The 18489-nt window shown below is 43.9% G+C and overlaps 1 protein-coding gene across 1 annotated transcript in view; it reads left to right on the top strand.

Moving 5' to 3' along the window:
- Window positions 1–9276: 9276 nt before the first annotated feature.
- LOC147894433 (putative LRR receptor-like serine/threonine-protein kinase At1g06840) overlaps window positions 9277–18489 on the top strand; it is an 81228-nt gene continuing 72015 nt past the window's right edge. Inside the window, exons 1-4 of the mRNA XM_087384415.1 lie at window positions 9277–10517; window positions 10699–10828; window positions 12509–12580; window positions 12820–12891. Coding sequence (XP_087240541.1) covers window positions 10424–10517; window positions 10699–10828; window positions 12509–12580; window positions 12820–12891 — 368 coding nt within the window. The 5' untranslated portion in view covers window positions 9277–10423. The remainder of the gene's footprint in view (window positions 10518–10698; window positions 10829–12508; window positions 12581–12819; window positions 12892–18489) is intronic.

Genomic DNA, 18489 nt, shown 5'->3' with positions numbered 1-18489 from the left:
TGGAAGATCCAAGGGAGGAGATGGGTATAGAAGGGGCTTTAATTTGGGCCATAGATTTGATAGAAGATCCAAGGGAGGAGATGGGTGTAGAAGGCACTTCAATCCATGCCATAGATTTGATGGAAGATCCAAGGGAGGAGATGAATGTAGTAGGCACCTCAATCCTAGTCCTCCATTATGCGCCTCAATCCTAGCCCTCCATCTATGAAGGTTGATCTCTACTATCCATTATGGTCCTCCATCCTAGCCGCCCATTATGTGTCCATATTAGCCATTAATCTTGATCTGGATCAAGGGAAAGGTACTTATTGATCACGTTTAATACTCCTCCCCCTCCCCCCTTTTATTTGATTCAAACCCTCCTCCCCCTCCTTTTTATCCCTACATATTTTACTTACTTGAAAGAGTACCCTTCCCCCCTTTAACGCTAACTATTTATACCACTTCCCCCATCCCTTCTTTATTTAATTAAAGCCCTCTTCCCTTCCTTCTTTATCCCTAAATATTTTGCCATGTACTCCCCACCCCCCTTCCCATTTTTATTTAATTGAATCCCTCCCTCCCCCCTTTATCCCTAAATTACCCACATACAGTCGATGTCATCATAGATAATTGCCATGTCAAAAATGTGTGTGTTGGCAGAAGATGAACATGTAGAGGCCCGGTTGGGTGCAACTTGAGAAGCTAGATGAAACCTGACGCCTTGCCCTACATCAAACAGAGATTTAAAAGAATTGACAAAAGGCCCGCTTGGATGCTAAGATTCGCAAGGGATGGGAAAGACACTTTGCTAAGGGGGATGTTGTGCTATGCTTTGATAATAGATTGGACCACCAAATGGATAAGAAGTTTCTGCCACTATGGACTGGTCCATACAAAGTCATCAAGGAACGTAGCAATGGGTCTGTACAAGTTCAGGAGCTGGGCAAGAAGGTGATTAACAAGCGTTACCTCAAGCCCTTCTTTGTGCTGATGGACCCAAGCATGGAAATGCTGTGCATTCCCTGCCTGGGGGGGGGAACTTTTATGGATAAATTTGTCTAAGGAAAAAGGCATTAATATGTGTGTGTGTTTGTATGTGTGGCAATAGTATAATAAAATATGGTGTGCATAGGGCCCAGGGTTGAGGTGGCAGGGCATGACCATGTGCCACCCTTCCACGTAAGAGGACCCATAAGGTGTGATGTACATAATCCATGGTAGTAATATTATAAAATGTAAGCTGGCATGGCTCCTCCATGTGCCACCCCTCCACCTAGGCAGCATTTAGTGAGATATGGCTCAAAGTCCATGGGAGAAGTAATATAAAATAGGTGGAGATGGATATTATATTGGGTTATTCCATCCATATAGGATAGGCTCATGTGGGGGAGGTATAGAAGGTCCAAGAGAGCAAATTAAATAATGGGGAAAGTAGGATGAGGTGGCAAGATTCCTTGTGCCAACCCGCCACTTGTCCTCCTAGAGGTTTGAACATATTATAAAATTGGGGAGAACCAAGGGAGTATCATAGACTTGAGATATGGGGCTTGATTTATGTGAAAAAATGAGGCAAAGGGTTGTCACACACAATTGAGATGCATAACCGCCTAGCCCACATGAGAGACTTTTCCACACACACCATACATGTGGGAGGATGCATTTATTGGGAGAGAGCCCCTCTCTTGGCTACAAAAGGAGGGGGCTATTCCTTGATGAGACACGCTCATTCTTGTAAAGCATAGAGCCCTTCTGAATTTTCCAACTCTGAAAGCCTAAAGTGGTGTGAAAACTAGCATCATCTAGCTGTACTTTGATTTCTCCCTTCCCTTTCTTTCAAAATAAAGCATGGTCCTCTTCCCTTGATGTCTCCATCTTTACATTCCTCCTCCCATCATGTACACGCTTCTCTTCCCCCTCTCCCTTTCCCCTTGTGTCATAATCTCCCTCTTCATTCCCTCCCCTTCTAATTCCTTTTCCCCTCCCATGATAACGTTTCGCCCTCACGTTCTCCTTTCCTCTATGGCCCTCGAGCGTCGCCATGCTTAGCCTCTAGCCTCTGGTCCTAATTTCTTTTCCGGCTAATAGCAGTTGTATTGAAAAAGAAGATTGCATTATATTCTTTGATAAGATTTGTACGATTGTTCGATTCACGGTATAGCATTTCACATTTAGCATATAACACTTTGTTAATTTGAGCTTGAAATATAGTATTAAAAACGAGAGAAGATGTGTTACTTAATTGGAAAGCATTTTGTACTCCTCATTAGCACATACCACACGTTCATGTGGAGGGAGAGTTGGCATGCTTCCTCTACAAAAATTATAAGACCAAGGAATGTGCCCTTTCTTGGGTTTGTAGCAAGTTGCAGTCAACACATAGTAATTTGCATTCATAGTATATGCATAGCGCATAGGAGTTTGCATTTTGCACAAGTAGCACTTTGGATAGCACATAGGAGTTTGCATTTTGCACATGTAGCACTTTGCATGTAGCATATAACCCTTGCAGAGATACATGAAACTACATCGTTAGGTCTTGGGTTCAAATCCTACTCTTTAATAAAAAGAGAGGAGAGGAGAGGAGAAGGAGAAGAGAAAGAGAAGAGAGAGGGGGGACGCGGGTAGTTTTGCAGAAACTCAGAAAAACTGTCCGCGACCAGAAGACGCAGGAGCCCAGAAAACTGTCGCACGGGTGAACACAGTAGACGCACGAATCGAATGCGCATGCAGGAATTCAGAAGGAGCACAGATGTTACAGTTCTGTAGATGCGACCGGTATGAGCAAAAGATTTGCTGGCCAGAATACACGTAGGAACCGTGAGCAAAAAGCAGGCAGACTGAAAGTGCAGAAGCAGGGAGGTTTTGCAGCCGTAGGGACAGGGAAGGTACACAATTTGGACGTACAAAAGTAGAGAACTGTGCACGGAAGAGGCTGCAGAGCCACACCCAGTTGTAGGAGTAACAGGTTTTACACCACTAGCCGTGGAGATTTCGATCCCAGCAGCCACACCATTTCTATTAGCCGGAAAAGAAATCAGGACCAGAGGCTAGAGGCTAAGCATGGCGACGCTCGAGGGCCATAGAGGAAAGGAGAACGTGAGGGCGACACGTTATCATGGGAGGGGAAAAGGAATTAGAAGGGGAGGGAATGAAGAGGGAGACTATGACACAAGGGGAAAGGGAGAGGGGGAAGAGAAGCATGTACATGATGGGAGGAGGAATGTAAAGATGGAGACATCAAGGGAAGAGGACCATGCTTTATTTTGAAAGGAAGGGAAGGGAGAAATCAAAGTACTAGCTAGGTGGCTTTACAAGAATGAGCGTGTCTCATCAAGGAATAGCCCCCTCCTTTTATAGCCAAGAGAGGGGCTCTCTCCCAATAAATGCATCCTCCCACATGTATGGTGTGTGTGGAAAAGTCTCCGATGTGGGCTAGGCGGTTACGCACTCTCAATTGTGTGCGACAACCCTTTGCCTCATTTTTCCACATAAATCAAGCCCCATATCTCAAGTCTATGATACTCCCTTGGTCTCTCCCCAATTTTATAATATGTTCAAACCTCTAGGAGGACAAGTGGAGGGTTGGCACAAGGAATCTTGCCACCTCATCCTACTTTCCCCATTATTTAACTTGCTCTCTTGGACCTTCTATACCTCCCCCACATGAGCCTATCCTATATGGAGGGAATAACCCAATATAATATCCATCTCCACCTATTTTATATTACTTCTCCCATGGACTTTGAGCCATATCTCACTAAATGCAGCCTAGGTGGAGGGGTGGCACATGGAGGAGCCATGCCACCTTACATTTTATAATATTACTACCATGGATTATGTACATCACACCTTATGGGTCCTCTTACATGGAAGGGTGGCACATGGTCATGCCCTACCACCTCAACCCTGGGCCCTATGCACACCATATTTTATTATACTATTGCCACACATACAAACACACACACATATTAATGCCTTTTTCCTTAGACAAATTTATCCATAACACTGCCTACTCAAATCTAGTTTAAAAGAGGGCTATTAGAAGGCAATTTTTGTAGGATGATCTCCATAAATGGCAATTTGAAACACACAACTTAGGTTTTTTTTTTTAAAACTATGCACAAAAGAGTTTCAATCCTCCGCTATAGTAAGGAAGGAATAATAAATGGGACATTGGTTATTCTACACATTGATTGGCTAGTCTATTTGTCTGACCAGAGAGACACTTACATTGACCTACACCAGATTATCCAACACATGGACAACTTGCACGTACCCACACACTCTACCACTACCGCTTCGACACGTGCCACTTGCCCGACATGTGCTCTGATTGTTGCCCCCCTCCCCTACGCACCGACAATTGAAAATCTACAGTGGTCTTGTCGATTGATTGATTTCTTGGTTTCCTCATGATAGGCACCTCTTGCTACCGATTCCCTACTTCATCAACATCGAAGTCGGCGAAGTCCAAATATGAACTGCTTGATCCTCCACCATCCGTAATCGTAAAAGACCATGGCCATAGTAATAGATAAAACCCATCAGCTAACACCTATGCCACGAAACCACTATTGTGGATTTGATTTCAATCGGAAAATGCATGTGAGATGACGCTTTGCAACCATTTGATCGAATCTTGAATCTGATGCTTATAGCCATAGATTTTGGATTGATCCAATGCTCCATGTGTGCCATCCATTAAAAGGAAATGTGTGACAGATCAGGTTGGTCTCTAGAATAGGGCCAACATGCAGGCACATATGTACGGATGCTTGTAGCAGGGTTGCACAAATTATGTTGGCAAATAATTGGGGAAACCATCACATGCTTTGAGGCGTCTACTTTTGTTAAGGAGTATGTAATGCTCATAGGAATCTAAGATTAATTGCACAGAGAGAGAGAGAGACAAAGAGAGATACACACACACACACACACACACACACACACACACACACACACACACACACACACACACACAGAGGGAGGGAGGGAGGGAGGGAGAGAGAGAGAGAGAGAGAGAGAGAGAGAGAGAGGTCATGCTAGATTTTCTACTGGCCAAAATTGAGAAAAACTAGCTCAGATTTCTCCCCTCTTTAGAATACTGATTAAGATTTTTAGTAACTTAGTATAAATCTGGCAAATGTGTATGCTTTGAGATCTAAAATGTGGCTGATTTGGAGATTGTCTTTGTTTTGATTGGTTGGGAGATAAATTTTCTGATAGTAGTGGAAGGTTTGCTCAAACTGGGGAATGTAATGACGAATAGGTATCACCCTCTCTCCAACTTCCAATTGATATAGGTGAACACCAAGCCTTACCTAGTAGAAGAGGGGCTTTTAGATGTCATTGGTATGTGCCTCCAGGAGAAAGAAATGTCTTCTTGGTTCTGGCATGCTCTAGTGGAGAATGCTCCTCTGAGGCTTTCATGGCTTTCAATGTTTCCCAGTACATTCCACCTAATCCTAGCAAACTTTCCCCCCTCAATCTCAGGAGGTCAATGCCTAGAGTCGATGAGTTTTAAGTGTAGAAGAGTACACAAGTACACCTCCTAATATAGTGGCAAATCAAGAGCTTTTGCATGCAAAGCGATTTTTAGGCAGGCAGCATTGTGCCATCAAGTGAAAATTTGACCTGTGGTGCAGTCACGTGTCGTGCTATTTTTATCACAAGGTGCCTAAAACAGTTCTCACTCTGCCTAGAATTTTTGTCTCTGTGAATTCACTTCAGCTACTCAAATCACCTGCAATGCTTCAGCCACAAGTCTTTGCTCGAATCCAGAACTCGTGCCAAGAACTCGCTAGAGCAAGTTGCCTCTCAATTCAAGAACTTGTGCTAAGTCTCGAATTCCTCTAGCTTGCAAGTCGTCGCTCAAATCACTCTAAGAGCTTTCATCCTCTCAAATCACTTCAGCTTACAAGTCATCGCCCAAGTCACTTCATTGCAAGAAGATTCTACAACATATCAAGCTATCTCAAACCTTGAACTAGAGTCTCTGCCAATCCTCCATTAAGCTATTGAACAAAGACGCCAATCCTCTGTGAAGATGCCAAACAGAGATGCCAATCAAGCTGTTGAATAGAGACACCAATCCCTAGTGAAGCTGCCCAACAAAGATGCCAATCCCTTGTTAAGCTTCCGACAGAGATGCCAAACCTCGTGAAGCTTTCGTGAGTCTGTGAACATGCCAAACGTTGAAGCCTCTCTAAGTCTAAAGTTGTGAGTTCGACGTAGGTCTCTCTCTCTCTCTCTCTCTCTCCCTCAGATCTCAGGGCTCCTGGTCTCAAAGTACGACTCTCGGATCCCAAGGCTAGAAGCGCAGTATCTCGCACTAGCTGTTAAACTAAACACACCTTCTATCCTCTAAGGGTTTAAGCATTCACAATGGTTGTTAAACTTCTCTCTCTCTCTCGCTACCTATGCTCTCTCTGTCTCTCTCTGTCTCTGTCTCTCTCTCTCTCTCTCTGATCCCAAGACCCTGCATTGAAAGATAGTCTCAAAGTACACCTCTCAGATCCCAAGGCTAGAAGCGCAGTATCTCGCAATGGCTGTTAAACTAAACACACCTTCTATCCTCTAAGGGTTTAAGCATTCACAATGGTTGTTAAACTTGTGTGCCTTTTATTCTTGAGGGTTTCAGCATTCCAACAAGAAGAGAGGCGGATGTGTCATCGCAAGAAGGATCTTGGGAGCTAACAGGGAAGGATGAAGTGAGTGCATTGTAAGGTGGTTGCACTCAACGTGTCAAAAACACCACAACAACGATGAAGCGGCACACCTTGTGAAAAGGAGCATGATAAGGAGCTCTCTCTCTCTCTCACACACACACACACACACACACACACACACGCACATTGCTATGGGAACACAAATTTTCTTGCTTTCTAGGATTCCATGTGTAGAGCATATCGATTAAACAGAAAAGCCTATATCGATTTTGTTGACTTCCTTTTTGTCCAAAACAATGTAGTTTGATGTATCTCTGCAAGGGTTATATGCTACATGCAAAGTGCAAACTCCTATGAACTATCCGTATCTTTAACCTATTAACCACAGACACCCAAAAAAAAAAAGAGAGGACACGTGGCAGCTTGGAGGAGAAGAGCCTGCCACGTGTCACAAAGAAGGAGCTCTTGGATGGAGGCTTGGAGGGGGGAGGAGGTGGAAAGACAAGAGGTAGCTTTAGGGGCAAGGAGGAGATAGAAGGTCAATGGAATGGAGGAGATGGAAGGTCACCTTCAGGAGAAAGGAGGAGATGGAAGGTTAACGGAATGAAAGGAGGAGATGGAAGGTCTCAGAGCCATGGGTTAAGACACAGCCAAAATTTCTAAATCCAATCCAAGGATGCAAGGTGAATTGATTAGCAATTTAAGAATCAAAGATCCACCTTCAGATGGGGAGTTGTTGAGGATGGTCATGCATCTGTGCCCATGCAAAGCACGGGTTCAATACTCGTACTATGGACGCAAATTACTATGTGTTGATTGCAACTTGCTTCAAACCCAAGGAGGGACACATTCCTTGATCTTATAATTTTTGGCAAGGAAGCGTGCACACTCTCCCCCCACACAAATGTTTGGTATGCGCTAATGAGGAGTACAAAATGCTTTCCAATTATATAACACATCTTCTCTCATTTAAAATTTCAAGCTCAATTTCACAAAGTGCTGTATGCTAAACCCGAAATGCTATACGACGAATAAAACAATTGTACAAATCTTATCAAAGAATCTAATGCAACCTTCTTTCTTAATACAGCTGCCTGTTGCTATTAAAAGGTAATTTTTATAGGGTGATCTTCATAAATGGCAATTTGAAACACACAACTTAGTTTTTGACCTGCCATGTCTTACGTGGAAGCCTCAGTAACAATGGCCCTCCTTGGAGAAGCGAAATTAGTTTGCAGGGCTTTTTTTAAAATTCCGATATTCCACTCGTCCTCTCCTAGTTATGATTGGGCTAAAGTTCCACTCTCTATTTCTTGCTATTTGCACCCCTTCTGTTTCTCCCCCTCTCTCTCTCTCTCCCCTCTTCTTCTTCTCTCGCCTAGCTTCCAATTCGTGCACACCATCTCGAGAAGGCCACATGAATGAAATTCACCTTGTTTTTTTTTTTTAAACTACATGCAAAAGAATTTCAATCCTCCACTATAGTAAGGAAGGAGTAATAAATGGGACATTGGCTATTCTATAGAGTGATTGGCTAGTCTATTTGTCTGACCAGAGACAGAGTGACCTTGACCAACACCAGATTATCCAACACGTGGACAACTTGCACCTACCCACACACTCTACCACTCCCTCTTCGACACGTGCTACTTGCTCGCCATGTGCCCCGATTGTTGCCCCCCTCCCCTACCCATCGACAATTGAAAATCTACAGTGGTCTTGTTGATCGATTGATCGCCGGTTTCCTCATGGTAGTCATCTCTTGCCACCGATTCCCTACTTCATCAACATCAGAGTCGACGGAATCCAAATCTCGACTGCTTGATCCTCCACCATCCGTAATCGTAAAGCCATACTGACCGATAAAACCCATCGACTAACGCCCGTGCCACCAAACCACTATGGTGGATCCTATTTCAATCGAACAATGCATGTGAGATGACGCTTTGCAACCATGTGATCGAATCTTGAATCTGATGCTTATAGCCGTAGATTTTGGATTGATCCAAAGCTCCATGCATGCCCATCGTTATAAGGAAACGACAAGTCGACGACACTCCAACCAGACACACACCAACCACCCTTTGCACACGTGAAACACCAGCGTCGACAAATCCCACGTAACACGTCGCCTTCCCATGCCCTCGACAATTGACAATCAACAATCGACAATCGACAGTGCAACAAAACGGGCTCTTAGTTAAGAAAACCTATTCTCAACCTTTCTGGTTTTGGCGGTTTCCTCTCAAGAATGGACTCCCGCTAACCATTAGGTACTCCTTGAGAGACCACCTTCCATTCGTCCAACATTCCGACGATTCCTTGTCGGAATCTCGGAAACCATTCGTCCAACATTCCGACGCTTCCTTGTCGGAATCTCAGAAACCATTCGTCCAACATTCCGACGATCCGAAAACCATTAGGTACGTCCAACATTCCGACGATTCGTTGTCGGAATCTCGGAAAGTTCTGTCGTTGTGCGTTCCGTTCATCGTCATCATCGGAGCTTCACAAAATTCTTCCACCTCTCTGCATGCACAGCGAATTCGTGACAGGACTGCAAAGCTGCGATTCCGTTGTGGAATCAGCCAATCAAGCTCCGCAAGAGGCCCTGAGGCTGATGAGAACCGGCCAGAATCGTGCGCGGAACTGGCTCCGCTCTAAAGATCACGTTCAATGTTCTCCAAAACATCCATAGGTTCTATGGCAACTTAGAATACAAAATTAGGCTGTGACAAAAGCTCGCGAAAGAAATCGACGATCGATGCTCAGGTGGAATTGTTCTAGAAAATGCAGGCACGGGAAGCTGGGGAAGAGGATTCCAAATCTGTCGAAGAGAATTTGAAATCGATGAAGCAGATTCCTTGAGAGAAGATTAGAAATCGACGGGAAGAATGGAGTTCAAGCTTGAACTTCCATAGCTTTGAGTGAAGATCAGCACTCCGTGTACGAGCAGCTTCCAGCATGGGTTTGCGAACGTCTTCTTCTGGAGAAAGCACCTCCACAGAGCTGATTCACGGATCGAAATCTGAGGAAGGGAATTGAAACCTGCGGATATTGGGAGTTGGAGGAGAGGCAGACGGATTGGGAGACGAGATGCAATGGAAATGTTGGCGAGGGGAAGAAGAAAGTAGCAGAAGGCGACGATGCAAAAGCTTCCATCTTGCTCATCGTCAAGCCCGCAAAGGTTTTCGGCGACGACCATGGCGGAGCAGTGCGGACTTTGTCCCCCAGTTCCGGCCTGCTCCACGATCGCTTGTCTGCAGCCGCTCCATTTGTCTCTCCTTCCGCTTCTCCTCGTGCACGATTCCTGTTGTTGCTTTCTCAGAGCCCCGATTGACCTTGACGACTTGTTCGCCCGATTCCCCGTTTGTCCTGTCTCCTTCCCCTCTTGGTGGACAAATTACCGTGACCTTCTTCTCGCCTGGGTCCGCTCGATTTGCCGGCCGGTATCAATCTGGCATCAGAAACTCCGCCTCATTTGGACCCGGGAATGTGAGAAATTCAATAATCAAGCTTGATTGCGAGCTCCAGGCCAGTTCATACTCTCCTGCCGCACAAATTTCGAGCCTGTGTGGACCTTCAGGGCACGGAATAGTGGGTTTGTTTTTGGCTTTTTGTCTTTCCAGCCGTCGACCCCTCCTTCGGAGCATTGTCCAGAAAAAGCACAACCTTCAAACAGCATGGACGCCACGATAACACTGATGAACCACGCAAAGAGTATTCAGAGGATTGTGAGAGAGGATACCTGTTAACAGAACTGAGCTGCAAACATGGGGATCCTGCCGGGATCTAAATACCTTACTGCAGTTTTTGTATTTAAATGTGTTTGCCACATTGCTGCGGCCACAACGTATCAAAACGATGGTGAGTGGAAGTTCAAATATAAGAATACGTCAAGGTCTGCGACGTTCTTTGGCTGTGCCTGAAGAACAGACTTCTGGCCAACTCGTCGATATGCTTTAGCTATACTGGATTCCAGAGATTGTTTGGGATCCAGAAATGAATGGCGACACCCTTTGATTCCCAACATATATGTTGTTTGCAGTCGATGCCTTAAAAGCTTTCTACAAGCAGATAGGGGATCCGGAGCAGCACTTAAACTGGACAGGAAACGATCCATGTGGAAGTTGGTGGCGTGGAGTCTATTGCGATGAACAACAGCAAGTGCATGAATTGTATGTTCAGTTCCCTTTTTGGCCTGCCCTCTGGGTAGCCTTAGCAATTGTTCTCATTTTGTAAAGCAGAAATTCGGAATTTTTAGTATAATTTGAATCTAAAATAGGTGTGATGCTTTGATTGGCTGCCGTCAAGTGGGAGTTAAGTGCTCTAATGGAGTTTGGTCCGTCTCTCTCTCCATTCACTACCTCCTTTGTTTTACATTTTGGGTAGACCTTATGAATGACAAAAGTCATTCATTTCTTTCACTTGTTTTCTTTTTTAATGCGCCCATCAAGCTGAACCTTCACCTAGCCCTTGAGCTGCAGGTTGCCCATGTCTAAATCCTGGGCAGATGCCTCGTAGTGGTCCATGGGTGGGTGGGTCGGGGGATGCTCCAGACATTATCAGGGGAATCACAAATTGATATGGAAACTTAAAATAATACGAAGCGATTGGAACTCGCAATAACGCAAAATTCAATGCCTTCATGCACCTGAGTACTCGAATAAAACATTTCCTCAAGGGAATTTTCAAGACAGGAGGATAAAAGAGCGCTGTAGAACATGGCATGCACCATCTGGCATGGCCCTCGCTTGTGTACCAGTGATTGGGGCAAGTAATGAAAATAGATTGAATGCTTGAGATAATTCAAGATGCCTGGAATGAGTCCTCCAAATTTTCATCAGATACTTAGACACCATAAATTTGAATGCTTCCGCCAACATGCAAAATCGACACAACATCCGAAAGAGAGGATCTCACCTCCCCTGTCACCCTAAGTATTCTTCAGGACTGTAAGACCAGTTGATTCCAATGATGAAAAACATACATCTAGAGTGCATTAAAGTTTTATTTCTCCTGTCTTCCTTAAAGGCAGTGCGGACAGCCAAGTTCTAATTTTCTATAAAGGGATTTTGGATCCTCCCTGATTATGGCAGAAGAGTCTTCATTCATGAGAAGCTTTTTATATCCGAGGTCTCCTCCACGATTATGGGCCTCCAGGCTTTCTCAAATTATCTCCCACTAGTTGGGGTTTGTTTGCAGCTCTACTGAGCCCCTGTTGACCAACTTTGAGGGACTGTTAGACCTTATACAGTTACAAATTTGGTGCAATACAATATTATTATATCTCCTTGTATCTAACATCTAGGCGCTATACTGCTTGCCCTCTCAAAAATGGAGAAATGGCCACATAGTATACCGATTTCGTTTTGTCACTTGAGTTTATCTCCCATTCAATGTACTCCTTTCCTATTCAAATTGGGAATAATAGATGCATTTAATGTGTTGTTATCTTCTTTGCTCCAAAAGCTACTTGTATACATGCCCTTAATGGCTCTCAGGTTTTACTGACAGCTATCCACAGATTTGAGGTACAAGGGTCATTCTAGAGTGAGGCCAATTTTCCCATGGTCACCGTTGTTGAAAGATGCTACTAAAAGGAAAAGGAACTGTCTCATATTATTCAAAACTGGTGCATTGCAAGATGTGAATTCAAATAGACTGCCTCCCAGGCATGGAATTTATTGCGGAGCCCACAAGTGCTACCAGTCTTGTATGTTTCTCTGGATCACATGCACGGCATAACACAGAATATTGTGGATATGAAAAACATAAAATTCTGAAGTGAGTTCTTTTGGTTGAAGTATGTATACTCTTCAAACCAGGGATCTTACCATTTATACTGTCCATTGCAGACGCCTTATGAATTTGAATTTAACAGGCACACTGGCTCCTGAGCTTGGCAATCTCACATCTCTTAGTATTTTGTGAGTATCCTCTGGCATCAGAACTATATGAGTTGGGAGCCCAAGAAACTTGCAATTTCTGCTTTTAGAGAAATTATGCTTCTTAAATAACGATTCAAAAAATTAGCCATGTCATTCCTGTTTTCTGTCTCGTTTGAATGTTGTCCCTTAGTGCCCTTTGAGTGTTTTGGTCTGACTTATTTCTCGACATCAACCTGCAGACCTTTTGAGTTATTGAAATTCTCTTTTTCTTTTCCCAGGAATGTCATGTGGAACAACATTTCTGGGAGCATTCCAGAAGAGTTAGGAAAGCTGCAAAATCTGACACTTTTGTAAGTTTCTAGTACACTTTTCTTTCTTTTCTTGAAAGGAACAACATATCTCTTTCAAGAACAAAAAAAGCATATGCCCTGACAAGGACAGGTAGAGGTGCTTCCTTAAGTAAGCACTCTAATTAAATGACAAGGGAGAACTTAATACCACAAGGGAGAACTTACTATTACAATTTCTCTCTGGCTGGAAATCCGGTAGCTCAGTATTTGATTTGTTTCCCATTCTAGATGTAATATACTGCTTTATGTCATGAGGCAATTGGCCACAACGAATGGGTGGCAAGTCATCAGTAGAGAACAGCTAATGACAAATGGAACGGAAGAGGCTGGTGTGAACAAACCTAACAAGGGCTTATCCACACAAGGGGTATTGCCGTCATGCAGTTGGAATTATATCCAAGTGGAGTTGGAATTATATCCACTTGGAGGGCAATATTGTCATACAAGCAGTTGGAATTATATCCAAGTGGAGGGCAACATTGTTGAGGAGTTAAATGAAAAGTCCATGCATAATCAAAACCTGAAGGCAAAGACCCATATGTTAAGGAAACTGGTGGACATATTAAAATTCGCACCCTCCTTTACTAAAGACAATAATATTATCAAGAAACGTACCAACAGACTTGTATTTTTGAGAAATTTCACTAATCAAATTAAAAATCGTAGGAGTGTTTCTAAGACCGAAAGGAACTACAGGATGCTCAGACAAACCGTTTAGCATTTGAAACCGTATTGTAGCTATTTTATTGAGCAATACACACCTGACGATAACTCTAATTAAGGTTTGTGTGGGTAAAAATTGACGTTCCTTTCAATCAGTCAAGGAAATCGTCAATCTGTGGGATAGAAGGAAGGCAGTGTACCCCCTTGCTCTTCGATTTTATGATGTGGGATCAAATGTTCACCATAATGGAGAGTTGTTGGGCTAGCAGGGGAAGGAGCTTTGGATCACCAATGGTCGTGCTGCCACTTTCATATCACTTTTTTGAGAGACAAACAAGGCTTGGGTTTAGCAGTCAATGTGATCCAGTTGGGGCCTTATGAGCAGCTCTGAGAAGCTACACATTGGCCGCTGAACTAGTGCACCAACAGGCTAGCAATGGAGACGTCCTCCTTGATGCATTGGAATGTGAAGGTGGGCATTGACCCAGTCATGCCTTTGGTGCGCAGATGCACAGACACAAACTACTCCCCATCTAAACCCCCACGGAAGTCCTAGAAATCCACAACTATCACATAGGATTCCATTCATAGAAAGTGTAGGACATATATGTCACTGGTATGGACATGTAGGCTAGTCTAGATTTATTTCTGTTGTTTGGACTTGCTCTTGTTATGTGACACTGTTGATCCGTATACCCAGTGGTCACTAGATGTACTATCACTCATTTTTGTATTCATTCCTTATCCAAGTTGGTACTCTTTCTCTCTCACACACATTTTCTGTGTATGTTCATGCTGCTGTCCAGTTCTCTCCCTCACTTCATGTTCCTACATATGGTATCAGAGCAACGTTGCCCAGGGTTGAGTGTGGAGACTTGCTGAGCTTGCGAGTGCGGAGCACACGTTCTCTTGTTTTGTGCAAGGCTCAGCCTCTGTAGCACCTAAGGAAGGGGTATCATCTACCAAGAGTGGTGTTGTATTGTTGGCTCGGCAATTCATGTGCAGAAGAACGTGGTCTGGAAGGAAAGGCTTCCATTGCAAGCATGCAAGCAATGAAAAGTGGAGGAAGGAAGGAAGTCTTCCTGATCCTGACGGAAAAATCGAGACGCAGGCACGATTCATGGACTGTAGTCACTCGGTGGACAGAAAGGCAGAATAGAAGTCTGGCATGTGCGTTCGTGAAGGCGTCTACACCTGCGTTCATGAAGGGGAGAAGCCTACAGCATCTACACGTGGAGGTTGTAGCATCCATGGCCTAGTAGGCATCGCTCGTCCAGTATGTGAATAGCCGAGTGTTGTTGTCGCCATATAGATCTGGCCTTACCTGCCAATTTGCCTCGATTCTATTGAGATCGCTGTTAAAGGAACCAACTAGAATCCATAGCTGCGACAAGCTGAACTCGTTGGGCACTTGCACGCTGGGATCCCACACGCTTTTCGTGGCTGCTGGCTTGAGGTGATGCATGCTACTACGTCATGTGCATCTACTACTACAACTGTCACTTCATCAAAGGAGCTAAATTTTTTTGGCAAGCACAATGGACAAGCTATGTCAATGATAAAAAATTCAGTCAAGAAATTGGTGATGCAAAATCGGAAATCATGTATATTGGCCAAGGATGCTTGGGATAAACTTGCCAGTATGTACAATGTCAAGAATCAGGCCAGATTGTTGTCCTTGGAACTCAACTCAAGGAGTTAAAAATGCAACACAATTAGACCATTCTTGAGCATATCACCAAATTGAGATCAATTTGCAGCTATTGATGAGAGCATTGGGGATAAGAAGATATTTCAGTCACACTGAATAGTCTTGCCCCTGGCTATCACACATTTGTTACCTCGCTGAATATTACACTACGTGTTGCACCTGTATCTTTTGACGATTTGCTAGGGCTGTTATTGCAAGAAGGGCACCGAATGCACAAATTTGCGAAATGGTCAGATGCTTCTGAATAGGCTTATGCTGCCCAAGACAAAGGAAAGGGGAAGAAAACACATCATAAACCAGCCAAGGCTTCACAACAGCAGCCACAAAAGGTGCCTGGTAAATGGCAGCCAAAGGGGGGAAATTCCTCAAAGCCAACCAAGGCTTCTTCTGATACAAAACCTTTGAAAGGTAATGGTCATTATTGTGGGTTGCCTGGTCATATTTCCTCTCAATGTCAGAAAAAGTATTCTGAAACGCAAGGCACATGTTGCCACAGTATCAGATGATGTTCATCTTATGAGCAGGCACATACTGTCAAGGATGACAAAGGGCTATGCGTTTTTGGTTGAGGAAGAGATACTATGCAGGGGGGAAATGCCTCTTACAGAAAAACAGCCACCGAAGATGCCAAATGATGCTCATGATGCACATGCAACAAGTGGTCAAGTCATGGTTACAGTGTAGGATGCTGATGACACACATGCAACTAGTGGTCAAGCCATGGTTGCAGTGGAGGATGCCTGGTGTACTGGGTGGAGCTACCAAACACATGACTTCCCATAGGGAGTGGTTTGAAGAATTTTCTCCATTTGTGGGCAGATCTGTGACATGTGCCAATGATACAAGGCAAGAGGTACCTGGCAGTGGTTATATTCCCGTGCGGTTGCCCAATGGCAAAGCACAATTTATTCGCAATGTGTGGCATGTGCCAGGACTACCGTGCCTACTCTTGTTGTTCAACAGCACATGCTAGTTGAGTTTCAGGATTTGCAATGCAAGGATCAAGGATCCCACCAAAGATATGGAAGTGGTTGCCGCAGCAGGTACATATCATGAACCCATTTCAGCTCAAGCTATGGCAGCTAGTGTTACAGATCTGGCATCTCTTTGGTATGCACATTTGGCATGCACGGTGTGGATACTTGATGCTGCTCAAGCTATGGCAGCTAGTGTTACAGATCTGGCATCTCTTTGGCATGCATGGTTTGGGCACATAAACAATCGCAGCTTGCAGTACTTGCAGAAGTGGTGCAGGGCATGGCCAAAGCTCAATAGCACGAAATCTGAATTTTGTGAGCTGTGTGCAATGGGCAAAATGCATAGACAGCCCTTCTCTTTGGATGGAACAGTATGGGCTACAAAGAAACTTGCACTCGTACATTCCGATGTTTGTGGCCATTCAATGTGGCCACACATGCAAGCAAGAGATGTTTTGTGACATTCATTGATGACTTCTCACACTTTGCATGCGTATTCTTGATGCAAAGGAAGTCTGAAGTGTTTTATTTGTTTCAAGGATATAAGCTGTTGATGGAAAACAAATTGGATGCCAAGATCAAAGCATTGCTTTCAGATAATGGAGGACTATATGTATCAGATGCCTTCAATGACTATTTGGGACAGCATGGCATCAAGCATCAGTTTACAACTCCATACACTCCTCAACAAAATCCTGTGGCGGAGAGGAAAAATAGGCTTCTCTTGGAGATGACACACTGCATGCTTTCTCAGAGGAATTTGTCCAAAATCTTTTTGGAGAGAAGTTGTGATTACAGCTGCATATATTTAAAATAGATGTCCCACCAAAGCTTTGGGAAGCATCACACCTTTTAAGGCATTTTATGGTAAACCTCCCAAAGTTGGGCACTTCCGTATTTTTGGTTCAGTCGCATATGCTTTGGTTCCGGACAAAAGCAGTTTTAATTGGATAACAAAGGGATTAAATGTACCTTTGTTGGATACATCCATGCAAGCAATGGCTACAGCCAGTCACACGAAAACTCATTGTTAGTAGAGATGTTATCTTCAATGAAGCCGGGGGCTATAGTTACATGAAAGATTTTAGATTTGGATTCAACTCCTTTAACTGTCATTCATTTTAGTGAGGCTGCAAATGATGTGTTGCAGCCCCAAAAAAAAAATGCAAAACAAAAGGAAATGCCCACGCAGCCGGAGGAAAATGTTGTTGAAACACAAATTAATACTTATCAAAGGAGACCATAGTCTCAGCCTGTTCCAGTAGCAGAAAAACCAGTAATTTCAGTTCCTAGATGGGCAAAACCCACTCTCCAAGATGCTGGCGATCAGCCCACTCTTGGCAGGACAAGGGGTGCCACAAAAAAGACTTCATGAGGTCAACTATGCATTGATGACCGCAGTGATGGAAGCTCCAGCGGAGCCTGATAATTTTCAGGAAGCAAACTAATCCTCCATGGCTGCATGCAATGAAAGCATAAATGTCTTCTATCCAAAATAATGCAACATGGGAACTAGTAGATCTACCAGTGGGGAAATCTGTCATTGGCACGAAGTGGGTATACAAGGTGAAATATCATGCCAATGGTGAAGTGGAAAATGTAAGGTATGCTTGGTTGCCCATGGATATTCATAGGCAGAAGGCATTGACTACGAGGAGACATTTGCTCCTATGGCCAAGATGACTACTATCAGGTGTGTTGTGGCCATGGCTGCCTCATATGGTTGGCCAATCTATCAGTTTGATGTGAAGACAGCCTTCTTGAATGGAGTCCTCAAAGAGGAGGTATATGTGAAGCAACCTCCAGGCTTTAGTGTTGCATGACAGGAACACAAAGTGTGCAAGTTGCGAAAAGCATTAACTTGCACAAAGCACTGTATGGTTTAAAACAAGCACCACGTGCTTGGTATCATGATTCATTGCATACATGCTTGTCTACTGTCACATCAGTTTTGTAATACTCCAAGTGAGCCCAACTTGTATGTTCTGCAGGAACATGACTACATAGTCATCCTCATTTTATATGTGGATGATATTATACTCAAAGGCAATGATGCAGAGAAGATTGCAGCCATCAAGACCATGCTATTCTCAGAGCTTAAGATGACTGATCTGGGGCTGTTTGTTAAGATGACTGATCTGGGGCTGTTTGTTACATTATTGTTTGGGACTTGTTTTGGCAAACGGCACATGGCATTTTAGTTACTCGGTCCAAGTATACCTCGAGTATAATTCAGCAATTCAATAT

This window comes from Dipteris shenzhenensis, chromosome 14 (genome assembly GCF_047967505.1).
Source record: "Dipteris shenzhenensis isolate YYH24624 ecotype China chromosome 14, Dip_SZ_1.0, whole genome shotgun sequence".
NCBI lineage: Eukaryota > Viridiplantae > Streptophyta > Polypodiopsida > Gleicheniales > Dipteridaceae > Dipteris > Dipteris shenzhenensis.
Note: the sequence above shows the minus strand (reverse complement) of the source record. Positions and strands in the feature narration are given on the sequence as shown.